Source organism: Suncus etruscus, chromosome 5 (genome assembly GCF_024139225.1).
Source record: "Suncus etruscus isolate mSunEtr1 chromosome 5, mSunEtr1.pri.cur, whole genome shotgun sequence".
NCBI lineage: Eukaryota > Metazoa > Chordata > Mammalia > Eulipotyphla > Soricidae > Suncus > Suncus etruscus.
In genome coordinates, this window is record NC_064852.1 from 46,660,882 (window position 1) to 46,685,928 (window position 25,047).

At 35.1% G+C, this 25,047-nt stretch overlaps 1 protein-coding gene across 1 annotated transcript in view; it reads left to right on the forward strand.

The window, feature by feature from the left end:
• LYPD6B (LY6/PLAUR domain containing 6B) overlaps positions 1 to 25,047 on the forward strand; it is a 164,763-nt gene that overhangs the window by 132,143 nt on the left and 7,573 nt on the right. Inside the window, exons 4-5 of the mRNA XM_049773049.1 lie at positions 16,937 to 17,088; positions 20,880 to 20,978. Coding sequence (XP_049629006.1) covers positions 16,974 to 17,088; positions 20,880 to 20,978 — 214 coding nt within the window. The 5' untranslated portion in view covers positions 16,937 to 16,973. The remainder of the gene's footprint in view (positions 1 to 16,936; positions 17,089 to 20,879; positions 20,979 to 25,047) is intronic.

Genomic DNA, 25,047 nt, shown 5'->3' on the forward strand with positions numbered 1-25,047 from the left:
AAAGAGATTCCAGTTTTCAGTAAACTTGCCACATTTAAATAAGCATACCTCTCTGTTGATACTTTAAGTACAATGATGCAACAAGAGGTTATAGCCTTGAATATACTAAACCTGTGTGGTTTGATGCTATATGCTGCCACGGTATTTGTAGCCTTTTATTGAAGACACACACAAAAACGGAGTCATGTATGTCCTTTCACTTTTTTGGACACACTTGGTGGTACTCAGGACTATTTCTGACTCTGTGCTTAGGAATCATCATCTGGAGAAATTTGGGGAACCCATATGGATTGCTAGGAATTGAATCTGGGTTGGTTGTGTGCCTTTTCTACTCTATCGTTGCTCCAATTATATTCTTCTAGTTATTTAAAGACATGCTTAATGATGAGAGCAGAAAAGACGTAAATTTTAGTTAAACCTGGGGCTGTAATGTTTTCATGAAACAATAAACAATAAAGTATTGTTCAACTTGATGAGCATTTCCCAAAGTGGGCAGCACTGCTCCTGTCCCTCTGGGGGGGGGGTACTGAAAAGATGAAAGGAAGTGGGTGAGTTGCCTCAGGTGCAATTGGAGAAGCTCTTTCTGTTCATTCAATTCAAAGAGGTAGATTTCAAGGGGAGTGCTGAGTACTTTTTATTTTTCAAAGGGAATGGTCTGCCAAATAAGTCTGGAAATTTGGAAGATAAATTTATCCTCAGATTAATTGATCATTTTCTTCTTAAAGCTATGATTCTTGATTTGTTTGTAGTATACATCCATTTGTTGGTACCAGTAACTAGAGACTAACAATTGTTTTTACACTTTCTTAGTAAAGAGGTACTGATTAATCTCTATAGCTGGAGCCATAAGAGCCAGATATACAAGCCATCACATTTGGTCTTGCGTACCCCTTTTCCTGGTGTTTTTACACTAATTCCAAACTTAGCCAAAAGTCTGGCTGGAACCAGATGGTATATTCTTACTCTCATGTTACATGAGAGAATTAATAAGTGGTTGTTAACATAGTGTGGGATAGATCTGGTAACCAATGAAGGATAGTCACAGATCATCCAGCAGCAAGGAACAGCCATTTCTGATCTTAGACCTGTATGAGGAACAAGATGAGAAAATGACTATATTAATGAAAGGTACTAGACAGGAGCTAACAGGAACTTAAGGGTATGATGAGAAACTGATAGGGAGTGACTAAACCAAGGAATAAATACCCATTTCTCACTCTTTGCCTGCCCTTCTCCAAATTGGTCCCACATTGATGGGAAAGGGAACTGGGGATAATTTTTATCTCTGCTTACCAGGGCACAAAGTAGGATAAAGAGGGATAGCAGATGGGTCAGTATATGAAGAAGGTGAAAATTGCATTCTGGTTGTATCCATAGTATTAGGAATACTTTAGAGGATAATGTATATTACTTAGCATAGTGTGTGTTGAAGATTGTATAGATAGAAGGTAGCCCAAGAGTGGACATTCCCTGAGTTATTGAAAAGAGAATTCTCAATTTCCAAAAAATTAACCTGAAATCTAAAAAAATAAATAAAACAAAGTGGAAGTTCTGTTGATAAAAAAAGATGGTAAAAACTTTCATCCTAAATTTACATTTCCAGGTAATGCCAGAGCTGTATGAGGCCTTTGGAGAATTTTACTTCAACTCCAAGAAAGAATTGGAACTTGTTGTAGCTAGCCAAGCACTAGGAAAGGATACTGTTAATAAGCCCCCAATTTTTCTGTTTCATTTTGGTTTTGTGCCACGTCTAGCTGGGCACAATACTAATTTCCAGCTCTAGACTCTAGGAATCTCTCCTGAAGGGGCTCATGGGACCAAATGAAGTGCCAGAGATTGAACCTGGGTCAGCCACATACAAGGCAAGCATCCTACTTGCTGTGCTATTGCTCTAGCTCACAAGTCTTTTGTTGGTTTTGTTTTTTTTTATTTTTTTTTAGCAGAATAAATACTAATTGATGGCTTGGAGTAGTTAAAGAAAGATTTCATAAATGAGGAATATTGGAACTGGGCCTTTAAAGAGAGTGAAAAGTATATGATGATACTGATAAGACTAAGAATCTGATACTTCAAAAAGTAGAATTTATAAGAACTTCTGTTTATTATTTGTGAACATTGAGAATGAATAGATTTATTAGAAATAAGATCAATGAAAATACTAAGAACTATGTATCATTCAATGAATATTTTAGAGCATTTTTCTTAAAATGATTCTTCAGAGGAATTTTTATATTGTCCTCTCATATATATTTAGACAATATAAATTAGGAGCTGAAAATATAGATATGGAATTTTAGGTTATGTTTTACATGATCTTTAATGATATTTACTAAGTATGTATGCATAGAGAAATTATAAATCTATTTTAGCTTTCTAATTGGTTTTGTAATATGACAATAATGAAAGGGATGGAGACATTTATTTTCTTTTAATTTTTTTGGGGGGGCCACACCCAGCGGTGCTCAGGGGTTACTCCTAGCTGTCTGCTCAGAAATAGCTCCTGGCAGGCACGGGGGACCATATGGGACACCGGGATTTGAACCAGCCACCTTTGGTCCAGGATCGGCTGCTTGCAAGGCAAACACCACTGTGCTATCTCTCCGGGCCCTTCTTTCAATTTCTATAACAACTCAATACAAAGTTGATATTATGTCTATTATTTTTTGCTAGGGAAGCAGCACCTCAGATCAGCTAAAGGTATTTAGTACCAAAAAGTAATATAGTAAGGGTCTGGGTTATACTTCAGTCCCCAGTATCTCATATGGTCCCCTGAGCCCTATCAGGAGTAATTACTGAATGCAGATCCAAGAGTATTCCTGAGCAAAATCTGGGTGGTCCACTCAAGCCCCCACTTACAAAAAAGAGAAACCCAAGAAGTAATTAAGAGTAAAGTCAAATTTAAATGTTGGCTAGTGCTATAATGGAAGAATCCATACCCAGGATTGTGTACCTTCAAAGATCATTATTCCATTATAGTTCTGGGCAACAGTTACATTTGACTTTACTCTTGCAGAATTGTGAACCATTCCAAAGTATTTTTTATATTGCAATTAAAATATTTAATGAACTTTAGTTTTCAATTTCTTCTGGAAATTTGAAGTCTGAGATATGTATCTGCATATATATAATCTTTTCTTTCCCTAATTGTCTTGACAATTGATAGAGCAAATGACATTTTGTAGCTTTGTAATATATGCTGGAAGCAGAAACTTTTGTTAGGATTGCTTTTATACGCTTGCCAGTTTCCAGAGAGTTCTTTGAGTAATTGCTCTGGATTTTGTGACTCTGCAAAAGTCAGCATGATATTCTTTTTCCATAACATGCAATTTATTGTTAGTTTGTAAATGCCCTCCTGTTTCAGATTGATACTCAGGAAGATGCTCTTTTCTTATATATTTTTAGACTCAGAATCAAGACTAAAGTTGTATTTGCGCATGTACCAAGATTGCTAGCTACAGTGGCTTGATTTTCTCACACACAACTGAGAGGAAACTTTCCTGGCATCACAAAAAAGCCTTTGGGATGGGGTAATGAGTATATATGGAGCCAGGAGTTGATCCCATGATGGTTTGCTTCAAGGATGGAGAAACCCTGAATCTCTTAGGCCACGGGAATTTCCTTTCTTCCCCAATGCTTACTGTGCCTATGCAAAAAAAAAAAGGAGGGGGAGGGGGAACACCAAACCCTACCACTCCAGCACCCATACTTTTTCTTGTTTTGTTTTGATTTGTTAGGTTTTGACTTTATTTTCCTTCTCTTTGTTCTTCCACTTTTCTCTTTCATTTTCACACCTGTGGTTATTATTTAGAGATTTATTTTTATTTTTATTTGCCGGGTTCATTTTTTTTTCTTCCATTGTTTTTTTTTTCTCCTTTCTTTTTTTGGTAGTTGTCACCAAATTTTTTCTCCTCTTTTTCTTATCCTTTTTATCTCCAATGATGGTGGAATAGATGCTCAATCTACAACAAACTGTAAAGTGGAGACCAGTTGCACTGGCATACTGGTGGGGTAGAGGAGGGAGATGTGGGATGCATGCTGGGAATAGGCGTGGAGGGAGGACAGCACTGGTGGTGGGAATGCCCCTCATTCATTGTCACTATGTACCTACCATAAATGATGCAGTGAAAGATTTGTAATGCACTTTGGTCACAATAAAAATTTAAAAAATAAAAAGCTGCACTAAAAATAAATTAGGATACTAAATTTACAAAAGAAAAAAGACTAAAGTTGTACTAGTTGGAGGATGGGGCTTTTATAAATAATAGTCAGTAACATAAAATCCTAGTACAGAAGAAAGAAAACAAAACAAATGTATAGTAACAACCTTACCTCCTAAAGCTCTTCCACTAAAAGATACAGTCTCTTAAACAGAGTTTGGCTATTGGGACTCAAACTCTTCTCTCAACAAGTGTCAAATAAATACAAAGTGGATTCTTAGTCAGCTGTCAGACACTTTAGCCTAGATTTCTATTAAGAGAGCTTTGATAGGCTATTGAAAGAAATGAGTTCAATGAACGGTGAAGGATATGAATGACAGAAGCAGTAGCTGCCATGTCCAGCATGGCCTACCACTTGTTTTATATCCATGGGGTTCTGCTGGTAAATTGCTCACTGTAGCCCAAACACTTGTGCCCCTGAAGCTCTCCTGCCTGGTTAAAACTTTCAAGTTTAAAAACACCCCGTTCCCATAGAAAAGAAGATATACCAGTTGCCTGACTGACAGCAGAAATATCTCTCTCCATAAAATTACTTCCTTAATAAAATGTCTCTGGCTTAAATAACCAAAAAAAAAAAAAAAAAAAAAAGCATCCAGGTGAAGGAATTATCTGGGGATTAGCAAATGTTAGACATTGACCATATATTATTTGGTGATCCCTCTTTGATAACATGCAGAACTCATTAACTTGAGATTTAGTATTGAGAGTTGCTTTTTTTTATCAAATAATGAGAGTATCCCATCTGTATCTCTCTTTACTCCAAAGAAACAAAGAGCAGAAGGGACCATGAGCAGAGGCATATCATTGATAGAAGGTACTGGCTCCTCTCTTTACCCTGCCATTATGGTTTATACTGGATTTAAGTGACTTGGAATAAGCCTCCTAAAATTTGATTATGGAAGTAAATTGGGTAAAAAATCATTCCACGTGTGGAAAGGATACTCTCTAAGGTAGTTAGAAGGTTGCTTTGCCCACTCCAAAAGGTCCTGGTAAAGTCAGCTCAAATACTGGCATCCCTAGAGTTTTGTTCAGATTGGTATCTCTGCAGACAGCTGTAGATGAGTGGTCAATGTGTGTATTCTCTAACCATTATATAAGGATTAGGAAATAGCATGGGAAACTATGTTGCATTTATTATATTTTATAATATAAATACAATTTTTCATTAATTCTTCTAAAAATTATGGAATATTGGAGTTGGAAAAGAACCTTGGCAAGTACTCCTTCTAGCTTCCCTCTTGAGTACAATTCAGAAAATTTATAAATTCTTATAGAAAATTAATAGAAAATATAACTTAACAGAACTTACGCCATATCTAGTCCCGTAAGTTTAATGAAGAAGTTATAGCCCTTGATTTATTCTCTATTTCTTTTGTCTTCTAATGATGTCTGAAGACTTAGGGAGGAAAGGATGTGTAGGAGGAATAGGCACCCATTCATTCTTGATTGCCATCTAAGTAAAGATGTTTTTATCAACACAATGGTACTCAGTCCATACAGGTAAATTTTAGAAAATTTACCTGCATGGTACCGAGCCTTACTTTTTTTTTTCTTTTTTTAAGCTTTAAACATATTTTAATGGTTTCAAACATGTTGAATGTTATATGAAAAATAAGGTATATATGAATGAACAATAATCATACAATTTTTTGTAACTTGACAGTTCAGTCAAAGGCACTGAAATTCAAAGAGGCCAAACTGAATTCTGTTGCTGAGACCTATTAGTAATGTGAACATGGGAATGTTTCTTAACATCTGTTGCCCTTACTTTCCTCAACTGTATGATAGAATCAGTAATGCTTAGCCTGCAGGTGATTAAAAATTAAGAAGGGAATTCCCTTTCTAATTTCCTCAATATTTACTGTGCCTATGCAAAAACAAAACAAAAATAAAAAATCCTTGCCACACCTACCCTCCTTCCTTTTTTCTTTTCTATTTTTTTTTTTGGTCTCGTTTTGTTTTTGGTCTTTTTGTTGTATTCGTTGCTATGGTGCTTTTTTGTAGTTGCTTGTTTTGGTCTTTTGTTTGATTTTTGTTTTGTTTATTTTGTTGTTGGTTTTTGGTTTTTGTGGATTTTTTGTTATATTCTTCTTCTTTTTAAATTGGTATTTATAACCTCTAGATTATAAATTAATTATAAATTATAAATTAAAATTAAACTCTGGTTTAATTTAACACCTCTTCCTGTGTTTTTTTTTTTCAAACAGAACCACATAAATTTGAATAATCTTGTTCTGCCTCATAAATTGAGGGGGAAAATGGATGGTACCAGAATCAAACAGTCTTATGAATATTGAGTAGAAATAAAAAATGATCAGACTTAAACACCAAACCCAAAGTCAACGACAACAGAATCGATACAAAATCTTCAACAAGCTATACACATAGGGACCAGTTATACTAGCAGTCAGGTGGGGTAAAAGAGGGAAATGCTGGAAACAAGGTTGGAGAGAGGACAACACTGGTGATGGGAATACCCCTGATTCAATGTCACTATGTACCTTAAATATTACTGTGAAAGACTTGTAATTCACATTGGCCACAATAAAAATTATTAAAAAGATTAAGAGCTATAATGATTATCAAGCATATTTTAAGAAATTGGCACAAAGACTACACAAAAATAATATATTTTGATCAAGAAGATATAATAGAAATTAATTGATATAAATCCATGAGAGGCAACCATAAATAGATACAAATTATTAATAGATATAATGAATTAGATAGCAACAAAATAATAGGATATATCAAATATCATTTGAAGCAATGAGCAGATCAGCCAGGCAAAAATTTAACAGATGAATGATTACCTTAAATAAAGTAATTGATGAGACATTCTTTTTTTTATTTTTTATTATAATATAATTTTATTTTGATCATAGTGGCTTACATATTGCTGACAATAATATTTTAGGTACATATTCACATAAAATCAGGAGGGATTCCCATCCATCACCAAATTGTTCTCCCTACCCGTCCGTTTTTGTCTTCCCTCCCATTTCTTCTTCCCTCACCCCCAGGGCGGCTAGAATATGTGGTCCCCTCTGTATCTAACCTATTACTTAGTAGTCTTGCACCTGTTTGGTCTTGAGGCCTCCCTTATTTCCCCCTCTAACTGGAGGCAAGACCAGCTATTTCAAGTTACGTGGTTTTGCCTGAAAAAGAAAAAAGTAATAAATTGGGGTAAGAGTCTAATACCCCGAAAATGGGCGGAATCCTTCTAGTGGCTCTCATCATCGATTTGGGAGGTGAAAAGAAAGAGAAGGTGGAACACTCCACCAGTACCAAAAGAAGTGTTAAATATCCATTGAGGACTCCAGCTATATCGATAAGCACCACAAAAAACAAACAAAAAAACAAAACAACACAAACAAAAAAACAACAAAAACAAGCACACAAACAAAAAAACACACCATGGTCTTGAAATAAGAAACATGGCATAGCACATAATGAAAGAAAAGAGAGGAAGAGAAAAAATAAGTATAACTGGGGACAACAATTTCAATAATCACACCCAAAGAGAGAAATCGACAAAAATAGATAAGTAAGTGAAAATAATAATAATAATAAATGAAGGTAAAAAAAATATATATAAATAACCAAGGTTTTGTGCTTTTTGTATTTTTGTTTTTTCCCTCCTGCCCTGGCACAGTAAATATTGGGGTCATTTGAAAAGAAATTCACTTGGCCTAAAAAATATGGGGTTTCTCCGTCCTTGGAGTATACTGTCATGGGGATCAACTCTAGACTTTGCTCAGGATCATTTACTCTCCCGGTGGCGTTTTTGTGGTTGGTAGACTTCTGCTCTGTCCAGGGTGATACAATCAGAGCTCTGTGTTTAGAGGTCTCAGTATCTGCACAGATCCTGAGATGGGATTTATGATGAAGTCAGTCTTCGTGATTCTAGAGGTTCTGTTACCTCAGTGTCATTTTAATCCATCTTCTGTGGTTGGTGATCTTGGGCTTTGCACTGAGCCTAGGATGGCACCTAGGTTAGCGTCTTTCTTTGTGCTTCCAGAAGCTCCATTCCATTACAATTGTTTCTGTAGGACCCACAAAAGACCCAGGATAGCCAAACACATACTGAAAAACAAAAAGCTGGGAGGCATCTCCTTACCTAACTTGAAACTATACTATAGAGCCATAGTAATCAAAACAGCATGGTACTGGAACAGAGACAGGACCTCAGACCAGTGGGTCAGAACAGAATTCCCAGACATAAACCCCAAGATATACAGCCAACTAATATTTGATAAAAGAGGCAAGAACCTGAAATGGAACAAAGGAAGTGTATTCAACAAATGATGTTGGTACAATTGGAAAACCACATCTACGAAAATGAAGATTGACCCATACCTCACCCCTTATACAAAAGTCAACTCAAAATGGATCAAAGACCTTGAAATCAGACCCGAATCTATAAAGTTTATCGAGAATAAAATAGGCAGAACACTCGAAGACCTATATATCAAAAAGGTCTTTGAGAATGGAGCACCAATGGCAAGAACGTTAGCAGCAAATATAAACAAATGGGACTACATCAAACTAAAAAGCTTCTGCATGGTGAAAGAAACCCTACTTAATGCAAGAAGACAGTTAACAGAATGGGAAAAAATCTTTTCACTCAACATATCAGATAAAGGGCTGATATCTAGAACATACAAAGCACTCAGAAAGCTGAGCCCCCCAAAACCAAATAAAGCCATAAAAAAATGGGAAGATGAAATGAATAGACACTTCTCTGAGGAAGACAGAAGGATGGCCAACAAACACATGAAAACATGCTCACCTTCACTCATCATCAGGGAGATCCAACTCAAGACAACAATGAGATACCACCTTACACCAGTGAGGATGGCTCACATCAAAAATAATGGAAACAACCTTTGTTGGCGGGGATGCGGTATGAAAGGAACTCTCATCCACTGCTGGTGGGAATGCCCCCTAGTCCAACACCTATGGAGAAAAGTCTGGAGAGTGCTCAAAGAACTCAGAATTGAGCTGCCATTTGACCCAGCAATTGCCCTCCTAGGCATATACCCCCTGATGAGACATTCTTAATAATTTTTATATTTTGTTTTGTTTTGGGGCCACACCTGGCACTCAGGAGTTACTCCTGGCTCTGCACTCAGATATCTCTCATGGCAGACTCTAGGGACCATAGGATGCTGGGGATTAAACCTAGGTTGCAGGCCTTACTTTATTAATGGCAAATAGGGATGATAATTCATTTTGTGGTTAAATAAATATAAACCAGAGTTTAATTTGAGAGATTATTAAGTCTAAATCTGGTTGTTTTTAAAGATAAAAATGGCATCTTCAGTGACTCACTTGGCATCTTCATCAGTGACTCACTTTTCTGCTCTAATCACCTGTGAGCTTCCTTCTCTAATAATATGAAGAACCCAGGACTGTCTAATATTTACTGTTGTTCACTTAATGCTTACTTAGCATGGCACCTGATATAAATGCATGGGTATCAAGAAGTTGATAAGCTACTTTCAAGAGTTTGACAGGTTATAATGAGGGTTTGAGTCATGATTATATTTTTCCTTATTGGGTTTTTAATCCAAGAGTAAACCCAATGATACTCTGTGGAGATTTGTATTTTCAGTGAAAATGATAACTAAATATCACTCACATTTTATTGCAGACTAATTGCTTAACTAAATATCTTCAAAATATCAAAAAAAAAATATCTTCAAAATATCATCAGAAGATACTTTGAAGACAAACTATCTTTTAAATTCAAGGAATAGTATTTATTTGTTTTTGTTTTGGGGCTACACTCAGTAATGGTTAGGGTTTAATCCTGGTTTTGTACTCAGGAATCACTTCTGGCAGGCTCAGGGGACCATATGGGAGGCCAGGGATCAAATTTGGGTCTGTCCGAGGTCGGCAGTTTGCAAGGCAAATGCTCTACTGCTGTGCTATCACTCCAGCCTCAAAGAATAATATTTAACATTGAAGGAAACAAAGAACTCTATGTGCCAGAAATAGAGAAACTATCAGGGAAGGTAAAATCAGGCATCTTAAGAGCTGATTTTTTTTAAATGTTTTAATATCTTTATTTAAACACCGTGGTTACAAACATGACAGTAGTTGGATTTCAGTCACAGAAAAAACACCCCCCTTCACCAGTGCAACATTCCCACCAGCAATGTACCCCTTCTCCCTCCACCCACACCCCCTGCCTGTGTTCAAGACAGGCATGCTACTTCTCTCACTCATTAACATTGTCTTGGTAGTTGTTAGTGTTCTAACTGCACTCACTCCTCCTTGAGGTGAGCTTCAGATAGTGATCTGGTCTTTCAGGCTGAATTCTTAATGTCCAGCTAAGGCTAGTGTCTAAAATGTTAGTTCCCCTTCAAAGAAGGGATCAGGAACAACTTAAGCATAAATACCATGAATGCTTCCAAAATGCGACAGGAACCAGAAGATTTCCATTTGTCAATATTGGCATAACAGCCAAAAAAACCAAAAAAACAAAAAACAAACAAACAAACAAAAACACCAGCACAAACTTTTGTGTGAATTGTAAAGGGTTTTGGCAATTTCTCCTTTTGAAAGAAGTTTTTTTTTTTCATCTATTGCATTTTCTCAAATAAAATGTCAACACTTGTTCTGAATTTATATTTTGCCTTTATTCTTTTTACAAGGGAAGTCAAATCTATTAAGGTTTGTCATTAAAGTGTCTAACTGGGGCCGGAGAGATAGCATGGAGGTAAAGCGTTTGCCTTACATGCATAAGGTCATCGGTTCGAACCCCGGCGTCCCATATGGTCCCCCGTGCTAGCCAGGAGCAATTTCTGAGCATGAAGCCAGGAGTAACCCCTGAGCACTGCCGGGTGTGACCCAAAAAAAAAAAATCACAAAAAAGTGTCTAACTGCAGGTTAAGTGATGTCTGCAAAAAGGTGTGAATGTGAGTGTCGATAGGCATGTTGGACTTAGTTGAGTGTCTTCTCTTAAATTATCTATTACATTTTGTTTTTGGTAACTGAAGTTGGCTTGTACTTGCTGACTCATTTTTAAGAGACACGCAAGAAGTGCTAGGATTTGTCATCTGTTTGTGTTTTTTCAAATTACCCTTTGAGTCCATCATTTTTTTATCCTCTTTGGATACACTACTAACTTCTTATTACTCATAAGCTTTGTCTTACTCACTAAGAAAGGCACTCCAAGATCTTAGAACTGATGACATTGGCACTATTTCAAAGTTTTTCTTCAGTACTATGCACTGTATGTGGGACATAAACTGGTACTGAGGAGATTACTCAGATGTTAAAACATATGTGTAGTCTGTGCAGGACTCTGAGCTTGATCTGTAGCTCTATATGAGTCCCCAAACACCCTCAGTATATATACAGCCTGGCACCCCTTTCTTCTCCCTTCTAGCCCTGCCAGTCATGGCTCTTGTGATTTAAAATAAAATTTAGTTTAGATCATTTACCCACCTCAAAAGAGTTTATGATGTCCAGTAGGTGCCACTTCTTTTTTTTTTTTTTTTTTTTTTTTTGGTTTTTGGGCCACACCCGGCGTTGCTCAGGGGTTACTCCTGGCTGTCTGCTCAGAAATAGCTCCTGGCAGGCACGGGGACCATATGGGACAGCGGGATTCAAACCAACCACCTTTGGTCCTGGATCGGCTGCTTGCAAGGCAAACGCCGCTGTGCTATCTCTCTGGGCCCAGGTGCCACTTCTTGAAGTCTCAAGCAGCTTATCTCATTTTTTATGGAAATATGAATCATTACATATAATGATAGGATTATTATCATAGCTCAGCTCTGGTGAAGTATTCCTCTTCTGGACAGTGGTGGGCCAGAGTCTCAAGTGAGATTTCTTAATTTTATGAATCTGGTTTCTTGCTATTTCCTGGTATGCTTGTCCATTCTGTTGTGTCCTACAAATAGACTTTTGCAAAAACCCCTTCTTTCTCTTTGTTAGGACAGACTCTGCATTCTGAAGCAAAATTAATATGCTTTTCTAAGAAAGGACACTGGAAAATAAGACACTGGAAAACTCATACCATAGAGTTTCCACCTAGGTCTGTCATGTTGGAAAGGTGGATGAAGGTAATAAGCTCTGCTTATTATGGAAAAATGCTTTAAGTTACCTTACATTTTTAGTGTGGAACATATGTGTAATGTATAGATTAAACTTATTGTCAAACTGATAAACATCAATTTCACAGGAAGTCATGTCAGAGTGTAGGTGTTCAGGAAAAGCAAACTTCCATTTGTAACATTATGTGAGTCTCAGATTCCTTGCAGACTTTCTACTCAGAGGAAAATATGTATAAATACACAATTTTTGCTAATAACCTTAAAAATCTCAAGTATCCTCTGCCCATGTTAAGAATTTCACTTTTTTCCAGTATCCTTGAGAAAATTTCAGAATAATTTAATAAATATATTTTTGCCTCTTTTTTTTAGTAAAGATATTTGGGCAAAACCCACAATTGCCATTATAATCTGTTCTGTAGCAAAGATCGCAAAACCTCCAAAGATAATTTTTAAGTTTAGAGTCTCTGTGAAATGATTCTAAATGCAAAACAACTTTCAGACAATAATTTTGGAATAATTCCAGAATAATTTAATAAAAATATTTTTTGCCTCTTTATTTTTAGTGAAGATATTTGGGCAAAAATCACAATTGCCATCATAACCTGTTCTGTAGCAAAGATTGCAAAGTCTCCAAAGATCATTTTAAGTTTAGAATCTCTGTGAAATGATTCTAAATGCAAAACAACTTTCAGACACACAGTCATTTGCTTTTTCATTACCCTGATGTGTTTGATTTGTGAAAAGAAAACAGTCCTGTTAACATAAACTTGTATCCTAAAGAATAGAGATAAATAGAGGTGTGCGTTGGAAAGCAGGATGTGGTAATGGATTATGAATCATGAACTAGAAAAATGAGGCATTTTAATTTGGTGCTTTCCTTACTTGACAGATAAAAACTTTTGCAGTTTTGGAGGAGTTCTAATGGAATAAGTCTAGATTGTTTGGGTTAAAATGGAAATAAAAACACATCTAGTGCATATGAAAGTGTTCTTCTGGTTTCCTTTGCACTCGCTTTCAAATTGTGTTATAGAATAGGGTGTGTGGAAATGTTCAGGATACTGGATACTGGGTTCTAGGGCAGCCTAGAGGATCTCTCACCTCTGAGCCTCAGTTTCTTCAATTGTGCTATGGTGATGTTCTAGATGCTGTTTCCCTCCAGATGCTGTTTCCCTCCAGTTGCTGTTTAAAAGAACAAAGAAAACAGGTCTTATCCTTGAGTTTGCTGTCATTTGTTTTCAGTTGTCCATCCTATTTTCATTGATTCATTCAGAGAAGCCTTTGTGGAATCAAATGCAGTATTCTATATTCATTTTGCATTGCCTTTATTCAGGATCTAAAACTAAGTGCAGGAATTTGGCACCAATGACTTCAGAATAAAATTTTCATAGTTTTCAAAATTAGGTCATCTAAAAGAAGATCATTTCTAGACACTGCTAGGTCCAGATCCTTGCCCTGGACCGTAATGCAGTTCTGCTTGGACCTCTCTGACTCTTTGACATTCTCTCCCCACCCACTTTTTTTTTTTTTTTGGTTTTTGGGCCACACTCGGCAGTGCTCAGGGGTTACTCCTGGCTATCTGCTCAGAAATAGCTCCTGGCAGGCACGGGGGACCACATGGGACACCAGGATTTGAACCAACCACCTTAGGTCCTGGGTCAGCTGCTTGCAAGGCAAACACCACTGTGCTGTCTCTCCAGCCCCTTTCCCCGTTTTTGAAAATTCTTGTCTCATGGGTTGCTTTCTGACGTCCCACAAGTCACACTCCCTGCAGCATGGATTTTTTCTCCTTAATTCTTTGCGGAATTATTTTCTTGTTATTTAATTAATTCACTTCTTTACATGTCACCTCCTCATAACCACCTCATGTATATAAAGACTCATTAGCATTATTTGAATTAAAAATGGAATAAAAACACATCTGTATATATGGAAGTAGTATTCTTTTGATTTTCTTTGTGTTTCCTTCATTGAATTTTTATCTGAAATGGTATTTGTTGTGTATGTATCGCCTTCTATTCTTCCTCTTTAGAGAGAAAAGCTTTTTTTATTTTTATTTTCTTATTTTTTATTTTTTAATTCTGATGCTAGGGCCCAGAGAAATAGCACAGTGGTAGGGTGTTTGCCTTGCACAAGGCAGACCCAGGACAGACCTGGGTTCGAATTTCTGGCATCCCATATGATTCCCCGAGCCAGGAGCAATTCTGAATGCAGAACCAGGAGTAACCCCTCAGCACCACTGGGTGTGGCCCAAAAACTAAAAAAATAACCTAAATAAATTCTGATAATAAAAATGCCTGCTGTACACTAGTTCTTACAAGCAACATGTTGAATGAATAGTTTTTGTTGTGAAATGACTCTATATGACTATTATAAAAGGTATGGTTCTATCCAAGTAGTCCCATCTTTTGATGTAAAAATTATGGGACAGGGAGTTTAAGGAACTTACACAAGGCTACTGATATTATGTTTGGAATCAGGCATTCAGTCTGATCCTTTCTACTTCCTACTAGGAAATGTTTAATAAATACAGCTGTAGGCATGTGCCCTATGTTCTGTTGAGTGCTTTGCGTACATACATTCTTCAGTAGTCACTTCTGCAATAAAAGCTTGCTATGTCCTTAGGTCTATTTTTCCAACTTTTTCAGAAACTTAGAATGTTTATGAGACTTTTCTATGGTCCTGTAGTTATGAAGTGATGGAAAAGAGCTTTGTAGATAACTTGAAATAAATCTTGGGCATCATCTTCACATTGCTTTTGGAGCACAGTAATTTTAAGGCAAGAGAAGAAGACTTAATCTCCCTCATGCAGAAGGTATTCTGTAAAGATGGAGGATCCAGTACTTAAGCATCTGATTCATAATAATACAGAATAGTTCAGTATACAGTTTTATTTGGTGAAAAAAAAATGTGTCTGTGAAGAATAAGATAGTTGACTGAATGTTAATTTCTTCAAAAGGATTTTAAGAAAAGGACTTAGAATTCGGATAATTGTTAAATGTTGGTTTTTGTTTCTAAAATGAACCAAGACAGAACTATACATATATATATAATTTGTTTGATATTAAATTCCATTTCTATAGTATGTATTTTTAGCTACGAAACAAATATCTTAAATATAGGAGGGGGAAGTAAATTAAATTCCATTTCTATAGTATGTATTTTTAGCTAAGGAACCAATATCTTAAATATAGGAGGGGGAAGTAAATTACTCCAAAATTCACTTTCCTTGAATTCAAGTAAAATGCATATGTGAAGGATTATGCTATACAAGCATAGATCAAACTATTTTTTTAAACTCGTCACTAAAATAAGATCAGTTGATGCAGCTAGAAAATGAGTTAAGTTCAATAAGCAGTGTTGAATTCCAAGAGACCAGTATTTTCACAAAACTTATGCTACCAGCACTACATGCACATAATCCTTTGTGATCCTACATCAGCCTGTTTGATGCTAACAATTATCTTAGTGTGTGGGCAGGGCAGGTGTTATTAGGCCAATTAACAGATGAAGAAATTGAGGTTAATAGAGTTTAAAGAGCTTGCTCAAGGTCAGCCAGCTAATAACTTGAGCCAGCATACCTGAACAAGGTGTTTGGCCTCCAAGTTTACATACTATTTCTACTGTCCCACCTCTCTCATTTCTCAGAGAAAACCTGCCAGTGGTGATCATATAACACATTTGTATTTTTTAAAAATGGGACTTGGGACTGGAAAATAATACTGTAAGTAAGACACTTGGTATGCATACAGTTGTGAACCTGGTTCAAATCCCTGACACCACCTATGGTCCTCTGGGCACTGCAAAAAGTTAATATTGAGCATCAAGCTAGGAATATCTCCTATCACAGCCAGATGTAGCCTCAAACCCAAATAAGTAATATAGATGGAATCTTTGGGACTTATTTTGGCTCATGCTACATGCATGCATGTGTTTTCTTGGGTTTTATCACTCTATAAATGTCTGAGATCAGTGAGTAGTATTTGTGAACTATAACTAATGTATGGTTTTCAACATTTCAAACAACATTTCATTCTGTGCATTATAGAACCTGACAACTTTTCCTTACATCCAACATGATCAAAAGAAGTGGGATGGCATTTTCCAGTGACTGATTTCTCAAGATTCTCTGTGCTCAGACTTACAAATATTTGGTTTTCAAACTCATTGTTCTTTACTGTCTCTCCCACTCACTGCTCCATTTTTCTTGCTTATTCCAGGTTTTGAGAGTTACAAAATTTATAACACTTGAATCTTTGTACATGAAATAGAACTGTAGGTGGTTCGATCACAGTAATGAAACATGCCTTGGAACCAAGGTTGTTAAAAATCAGGTGATTCAGCACAGAGCAAAAGCTTTCCCTCAGGTGGTCATGGAATGGATGGCAGCTAGGTCAGAACTGATAGTTCCAGAACCTGAACAGCCACTGAGTGTTCTGCTGAAACTTAGCTGGCATAAAGACCTGACCAATAGAAGATGGTAATTGTTGACTTTTACTAGATAGGAAATACAGTTTTCTCACAGGCACTGGTCTTAAAGACCAAGTCGATGGTTTGATCTACTTGAATAATTAGGCTTTCTGAAAAAGAAGGAACATTTACTTACTGGTTATATAAAATGAAAATATAGGCAATCAGCCTCTCTTTTCATTGTAGATACAAGAGCTTTGGATTTCCTACCCTCAAGGCCAGGATGCTAGCCCTATATCATGCTCTAGCTTTAGCTATGGTCCACATCGTCATCATCTCAGAAAACTGGGTATTTGCCAAGAACATCAACTTCTATAATGTGAGGCCTCCTCTTGACCGTAAGTAATGGGTATTATCAGAGCTCTTGATTGTGGGTCCAAGTGAACACTGTAAAGTCTGTTTGACGAATGCTAAATTTCCTTTTCTGGAGTGTTTGATTTATACTGGCGTGAGTGGTGGATGGAGGACACAATACAAATTCTTCCATTATTTTTTGAGTAAGAGTAAATTATGGTGACATAGTTTCTTTTTTGCTTTCACTTCCTGCTGTGATCCCAAAATAGTTCTTATTCAGAATTATCTTTTGAAGGGCCAGGGAGATATTAAGGAAAGTGAGATGCTTGCCTTGTATGTGGTTGCCTGTGGTGTCATAAATGACTCTTTGAGTACAGGTGGGCATATGTACTCAAAGAGAATAAAGGAAATAATCTTTTGAAAACTCTTACAATTTATTATACATTTGCCCCATGGGGGTTTCAGTTTTATAACTTAACTTATTAATTAAATAATTCATTTTTATTGTGGCACTGTGATTTACAATACTGTTAATGATAGAGCTTTATGCATGCATTGTTCTATGACCTTCACCATTGTCTGATTCTCTCTAGTGAAGATTTTGTTTTGTAAAAACGGCTATTTTTGAATACTATCCCTAAGACTGGATTGTCACAGGACAATTAAGTATTTTGTTGTAAATATTTTTATTGGAGAAAATATCAACTGCAGAAAGTTTTTGCCTTAAATGAGAAATATGTTACATGATTGTTAACAATTTTTAAAACAGTTAAAGTATTTGAAATTTGCTGAGTATTTTTATATTTTCATTAATATTTCCACTCTTGCCTTTTTAGATAACAAAGATTATATAAATTTAACCACTTATTTAAAACTCAGAAAATATCAGTATATATCATCTATTAAGTTAAACATTGATTTCTTTTATACTAAAATATGTTTTGTCCTTTTCCTTTTCAAACAAGATTTCTTTTTTTTTTTTTTTTTTTTTTTTTTTTTTTGGTTTTTGGGCCACACCCAGTGACGCTCAGGGGTTACTCCTGGCTATGCGCTCAGAAGTCGCTCCTGGCTTGGGGGACCATATGGGACGCCGGGGGATCGAACCGCGGTCCGTCCTAGGCTAGCGCAGGTAAGGCAGGCACCTTACCTCCAGCGCCACCGCCCGGCCCCTCAAACAAGATTTCTCTGATATACTTTATGAGTGAAAGTTAGCTACTGATTAAAATAGGCATAAATGTGAAAGCCTGTAGATTCTCACCTGAAAGAGCATCCTAACATTAAGAAAATTTTTCAGGGATCGGAGAGATAGCATGGAGGTAAGGCATTTGCCTTTCATGCAGAAGAACAGTGGTTCAGTTCCCGGCATCCCATATGATCCCCTGTGCCTGCCAGGGGCGATTTCTAAGCATAGAGCCAGGAGTAACTCCTGAGTGCTGCCAGGTGTGACCCCCCAAAAAAAAAGAAAAGAAAAATTTTCTGGGGCCAGAGTGGTAGCACAGCAGTAGGGCACACGGCTTGCACATGGCTGACCCAGGATGGACCTGGGTTCAATCCCTGGCATCCTATATGGTCCCTAAGCCAGGATCGACTTCTGAGTGCTACCCAGTGTGGCCCAAAAACCAAACAAAGAAAAAGAAAATTTTTTTAATATCTAATTCTCCTGACTTCACCTCATCTTCTCCTGAGATTTAGTAGTCAGGAATGTGGGGTAAAGAATATTTCTTTTATTCTTGTTCCCTTTAATTCTTTAAAAAATGAACAAACAATAGCTCTTCTGATACTATTAGTACATAACTATATTTGGAAGCCACTGTTTTTACACTACTCTTAAATGAGCCCTGTGTTATTATTTTTCTTCATTTTTATTTTCTTTATTATTTGGGAAATTCAGTAATTATAAACTATATAATATATGTATTTGTCTTGAACTCTCACTTATTTTACTTTTCTAAATTGATATACTAAGAGTTTAATAGTATAACATAGATATACTTTATTCAAAAATTTTGAAATTTTAACGACTAACACCATTTTTGATAAGGACATCATTAAAATAAGAAAAAATGTTTACTTGTTACAGAATATTCCAAGACACTATAAAAGAAAATAAAATGTATTCATAATCTTGATTCACTATTAACTTTTATTTACATTTTAAAATATTTCCTTCTATTCTTTTTTGTAAATATTGAATAACTAACATATTAAGATTCCACAAATTGAATTTTTCAAAAGCTTTATCCCTCTACATCCTAAATACATGTTCATGCCATGGAAAATGTTTTAATGCCTTTTTTCATTAATTTAAAAAGATAATATGACTGATCTGTAGGTTGTTTAACCAATTCCCAGTACTTTACACAAAATTACAAGCAAGCTAATATTAATGCTTTACTGAAAATCTTTTTAAGTGCATTTTTCTCTTTGATGGACTAATGACCTTAAAATAATTCTTGGAATTAGAATTACTAAATCAAAAATACTGTGCCAGTTTATACTTTATTCAACCACCAGCATTGAATATAATGTTTTTAAAATTAATCTGATATAGTATAATAAAATGAATTTTATATTCACCTACTAGATTATTTTACACAATAAAAATTAAAGATTATATTTCCAAAACTTAATTTCATTTCTCTGGTAATTTAGCATTTGGTATTTTGCTTCTGTTTCACCTATCTTTATCCTTTTTATATCTGAAATATCCACTGCTTTCTAATTATTATCCAATTGTGGGATTGTTTGAGGTTTAATTTGATATTTGCTTATTTTATATTCAGAAAAAGAATAAAATTGAAAGTTTTACAAAAGATTATATACTCTTATCTACAAGAGAAACATCAAGTATACTATTGGTTTGACTAATTATCCATTAAAAAATAAAATTTAAGACCATAAAAGAAAACACAAAGACAAAAAAAAACCCCATATTGGTTTCTCTCAGTTGAGACTGCTACATCTCATAAATTTACCTTTCCATATACTTTCGATAGATCATCATTGTCATAAGTAGATTAAGTTTCACATTCCTAATAAGATCTAACGTGATAATTGACATATATCAAGTGAGATTACTAGCTTGAGGTTAAATACAAATGCAAAAGGAGTGCATACATATATGTCGGAGATACTACTAATACCATTCTTCCAACTTCCAATTGTATATCTGTAAGTTATAGTTATTATCATTATATAAAAATATATATTATATATATAAGTTATAGTGATTGTATTATTGTTATTGTAAGTATTATTACTTTTTAGAAGTTAACAATCATAAAACTAATTCACGGGAAGGATAGAATCCAACCTTCGGTTCAGAATTGACTTTTGAGTGATGATAATGTGTCGTTATTGGGGCCAGTACTCTGTCACACTTGCCTATCTGTTCTACCTCCACCTAATCCCAAGTTAAAGTTTGTAATCAAATACTAAAATATTTTCAAGAGGCTTGTAGAATCATTTTTATTAAACTGCAGAAGGACTAGAACAATAGTACAGTGGGTAGGGTGTTTGCCTTGCATGTGACCAACCCTGATTTGATCCCCAGCAGATCATATGATTCTCCCAAGTACCACCAGGGCCAGAAATATTGATGAATATGACCCAAAGCAATAGCAAAAAAAAAACAACTGTAGAAGGTAAACTAAAAGAGAATGAAGAAAATACCTCAATCTAGCAGTCAAGTCTAGTTCTTCAAAGTAAAACAAAAATAAAAGATCATCAATTTTATTTTTACTAATTAAAGTGACTAACTTTTGTACCATAGTTGATATTGGAAAGTTTTTGTGTTTTTAAATCTTACTGTTTGATTTTGCATTTTGTTTTAAAGCTACGCCATTTCCAAATAGCTTCAAGTGTTTCACCTGTGAAAATGCAGGAGATAATTACAACTGTAATCGATGGGCAGAAGATAAATGGTGTCCACAAAGTAAGTGTGCTGAGTTTGAAAGATTTTTTGTGATCTTACCTCACTCAGGTCTTTACTAACTCTGATTAGAGATGTTCCACATAATGGTGTTTGTATTGCAAGAAGCTGTTAATATTGATATTTAAGAATATATGCATATATATATACATATATCTATACACACAGACAACACACTGCCCTAAACAAACTTGGAAGCTAAATGCAATTGCTCTGTTTGTAGTTGAGTGTTTAATGAGAGAGAATTTATTAAATAGTATTTGTTAGGAAGAACTAATAGACCTTAGTATTACTAGGACATTTTAAGAATTTCTGAAATGTGACCAGGGATGTGTGGTTCAGTAATAAGAACATAAACTTTGCATATCTATTGAATAAAATTTAATAAATACTTCACTATATCTCTAGAAAAGTTATACTTGATCCTTAGAAACATTCCTCTACATACATTAAAGAATCTTTTTAGTTTGTTTAGTTAATTTTTATATTCCTCATTCTTTATTATACTAGGTCAGACAATACTGTTGGCAGGATGAGTGGTTGCTTAACTAGGTGCTTACGGAAATCTCCTTTGAGAAATATGTAATTTGAACTAATGCATGAATGACCAGAATAAGTTGGCTATATAGAAATAGAGATATGAAGAGATAGAAATCTGACGAAAGGCTTACATTAAGAGGGAAGGACTGGCTGAGTCACTGAATTTATGACAACCAGCTGATGAGAGACAGAAAAAATCTGATGGCAGTAAGAATAGGGCATTTGGAATATTTTTCAGATGGTTTTTTATTTTATTGTAAATGTGATAGAAAGGCAGAATGGCATTTTAAATTCCATAAGATTAGATGTTTGTTGTGCTCTAAAATTTTGCTCTGGGACGAGAGAAAGCTCACAAGCTGATACGTTACTTTGCATACAGAAGGCCTGGGTTTAACTCTTGCCACCATACAGACTCTTTGGCACTGTGAGGATAAAGTGCTGAGCATAGAATAGAAGTAGCACTCCATTCTATTGAGTGTAGACCCCCAAACAATAAATAAATGAATAAATAAATAAATAAAACATCGCTCTGGTTGCTGTGGTGAATAATCCTTGGTTGAAAAAAATAGCAGGGAACATTATGTAGGGTATTTTATTGTCTCCAAGTAGGAAAATAAAGACATGAGCAAAGGTGATAGGAATAGAGGGTTTGTGAAGATGAATGATTTGATAGAAACTTAGAGCAGATGTGCTTATAGATGATCTGGAATGTAAAACCTCTACTAAAAGTTACAGGACTTAAGGTTAGTCAGATTTTAGGTGTACTATATAAAAAAGGTGCTTTCATGTTTAAAAGGCAAAGAAAAACAAAAAAGCTTTTAGAACTAGAGATAAACATATTAGGTATACTGTTACTTTGAATTGTGTAACAATTTCTACATCACATATTTAAATCAATGAAATGAATTTTCATCTTCCAAAGGTACCTTAAGTAGTGTCTGAGCTGAAGTTTGGGGTGGGAGTAGGAGACCTAAACTCAGGACCTCAAACATAGCAAGTATGTGATCTAGAACTATCTTCCTAGTCCTGTAGTAGGAATTTGTTTTATCTACTACATATAAATATATAACAAATTATATAAAAATAAATAAAAAATATATATGGGTAGATCATCTAAAGAAAAGAATGTGAAAACAGTGTCTGTTAATGATAGAGTCTTAAAAACACAAGATTGCTCTTTAGACTAGAGCATAATAGATTGCAAAATAAATCTCAGTAGATTTAAAAATGATCTTCATTTTTATATATTTAGTGAATTAGTCAGTTATGTTTGATTGTTAAATATTTAGAATAAAGATAAATATATGAAGACTATACAGCACACAATTTAACAATTAGGGATCATGAAGATATCAAATAAGATATCTAAAAATATAAAATGAATGTGATGAGACAAATGTAAATGGAAATTTGACTTTCCAAAACCTATGAGAGGTAGCAAATGCAATTCTAGGGAAGAATCTCCTAGCAATACAGGTGTACTTTAAGAAACATAAAAAAAAGGCAAACACCACCATAATATACCTAAAGGAACTAGAACTAAGAGATCAAATGAAGCCCAAAGTTAAATGGAAATAATACATAGAAGAAAGAAAGAAATTACAGTAAATAAAAAGATGATAGAAGCAAATTAAATCAAAAGTTTCTTTTTTTTTGGGCCCGGAGAGATAGCACAGCGGTGTTTGCCTTGCAAGCGGCTGATCCAGGACCAAAGGTGGTTGGTTCGAATGCCGGTGTCCCATATGGTCCCCTGTGCCTGCCAGGAGCTATTTCTGAGCAGACAGCCAGGAGTAACCCCTGAGCACCGCCGGGTGTGGCCCAAAAACCAAAAAAAAAAGTTTCTTTTTATTGCTTTGAAAAGATAAATAAAATTGATGAACCTTTTAGCCAAGAAAAAGGAGTAGAAGTAAAAATCATATGTTAAAGAATAGTTAATATGACAACTAAAAAAGATCATAAAATTCATATTAAAATTAGAAAAAAATACAAAAAGTGGATACACTAGAAGAAATGGATAAATTCCTAGAAAATACAATCTCTTAAAAATGAATTATAAAAAAATAGACAATATGAAGAGAGAATTGTGAATAGTACTAATATTTTAATTTATCTCAAGCACTTATTCCACATGCATACAAAATAAAATTCAAGAGCATATGGCTTCGTGGAAATTCTGCTAAATATATGTTGGAGATTTGATACCTATGCTTCTCAAACACTTCCAAAAAGAAGTGAGAACACATACAAATTCATTTTTATGAGAGCAGCGTATCCTAATACCAAACTAGATTAGGACAACACAAATAAAAAAATTTTAGTATAGTCCTAATTAACATAAACATGAACATTTTCAACAAAGCATAATTAAGCTAGATTCAACAACAAACTATCATGCACTGTGATCAAGTAAGATTCATTCCTGGTATAGGAACAATTCAATATTCATTGAGCAATCAACATGATACATCACTGTTGATGGTGGAAAACAAAAATAAAATATATGATCATCATCTTATTAGGTGCAGAGAAAGTAACACACAAAATCCACCATTTGTGATTTTGTTTATGATTTAAAACAAAGTGTGTTTAGAGTGAATATGTTTCAGCATAAGAGCCTTATGACAACTACAAAGTTATTACTATACTATAATATGAACAGTGTTGAATGCTTTTCTTTAAAATCAGGAAGAGACAATGATGTCCACTCTCACTACTTTTATTCAGTGTATTTCCTGGATTTCTTAACCAGAACATTTTAGCCAAAAGATACCAGGATCATCTAAACTGAAAAGGAAGAAGTAAACTGTCACAATTATGGGTTACATGGATTTATATATAGAAACCCTCAAGATTCCACTCCAAAATTATATTAATATTATATATTATTTATATAATATATAAAATATTATAACTAATAAATATAGTAATGTTGCAGGAATCAAATCAATATATAAAATTTGGTTGTCTTACTACTGTACAAGAGTGAGCAATCAAAAAGTGAAATTATGAAAATAGTTCCTTTTATAATTTCATCAAAGAGTAAATGCCTAGAAATTAATTTAACCAGAAATAAAAGAACAGTGGCAACTATAATACTAATGAAAGAATTTTTTTTGTTTTGGTTTTTGGGCCACACCCGGCGGTGCTCAGGGGTTACTCCTGGCTGTCTGCTCAGAAATAGCTCCTGGCAGGCACGGGGGACCATATGGGACACCAGGATTCAAACCAACCACCTTTGGTCCTGGATCGGCTGCTTGCAAGGCAAACACCACTGTGCTATCTCTCCGGGCCCAGAAATTTAAGATAACTATATATTGCCATCTTCTGTATGGGAAGAATTTATATTGTTACCACGTCAATATTATCCAAGGTAATCTATAGATTAAATGACACACTTGTCATAATCCCAATGGCATTTTTAACACAAATAGGATAATTCTAAATATTTTTATGGATATCATGAATGGTTCCCTAAGTACCACTAGAAGCAATCTTTTTGCACTAGTGGGTGTGGCCCAAGCACATCCCTCCT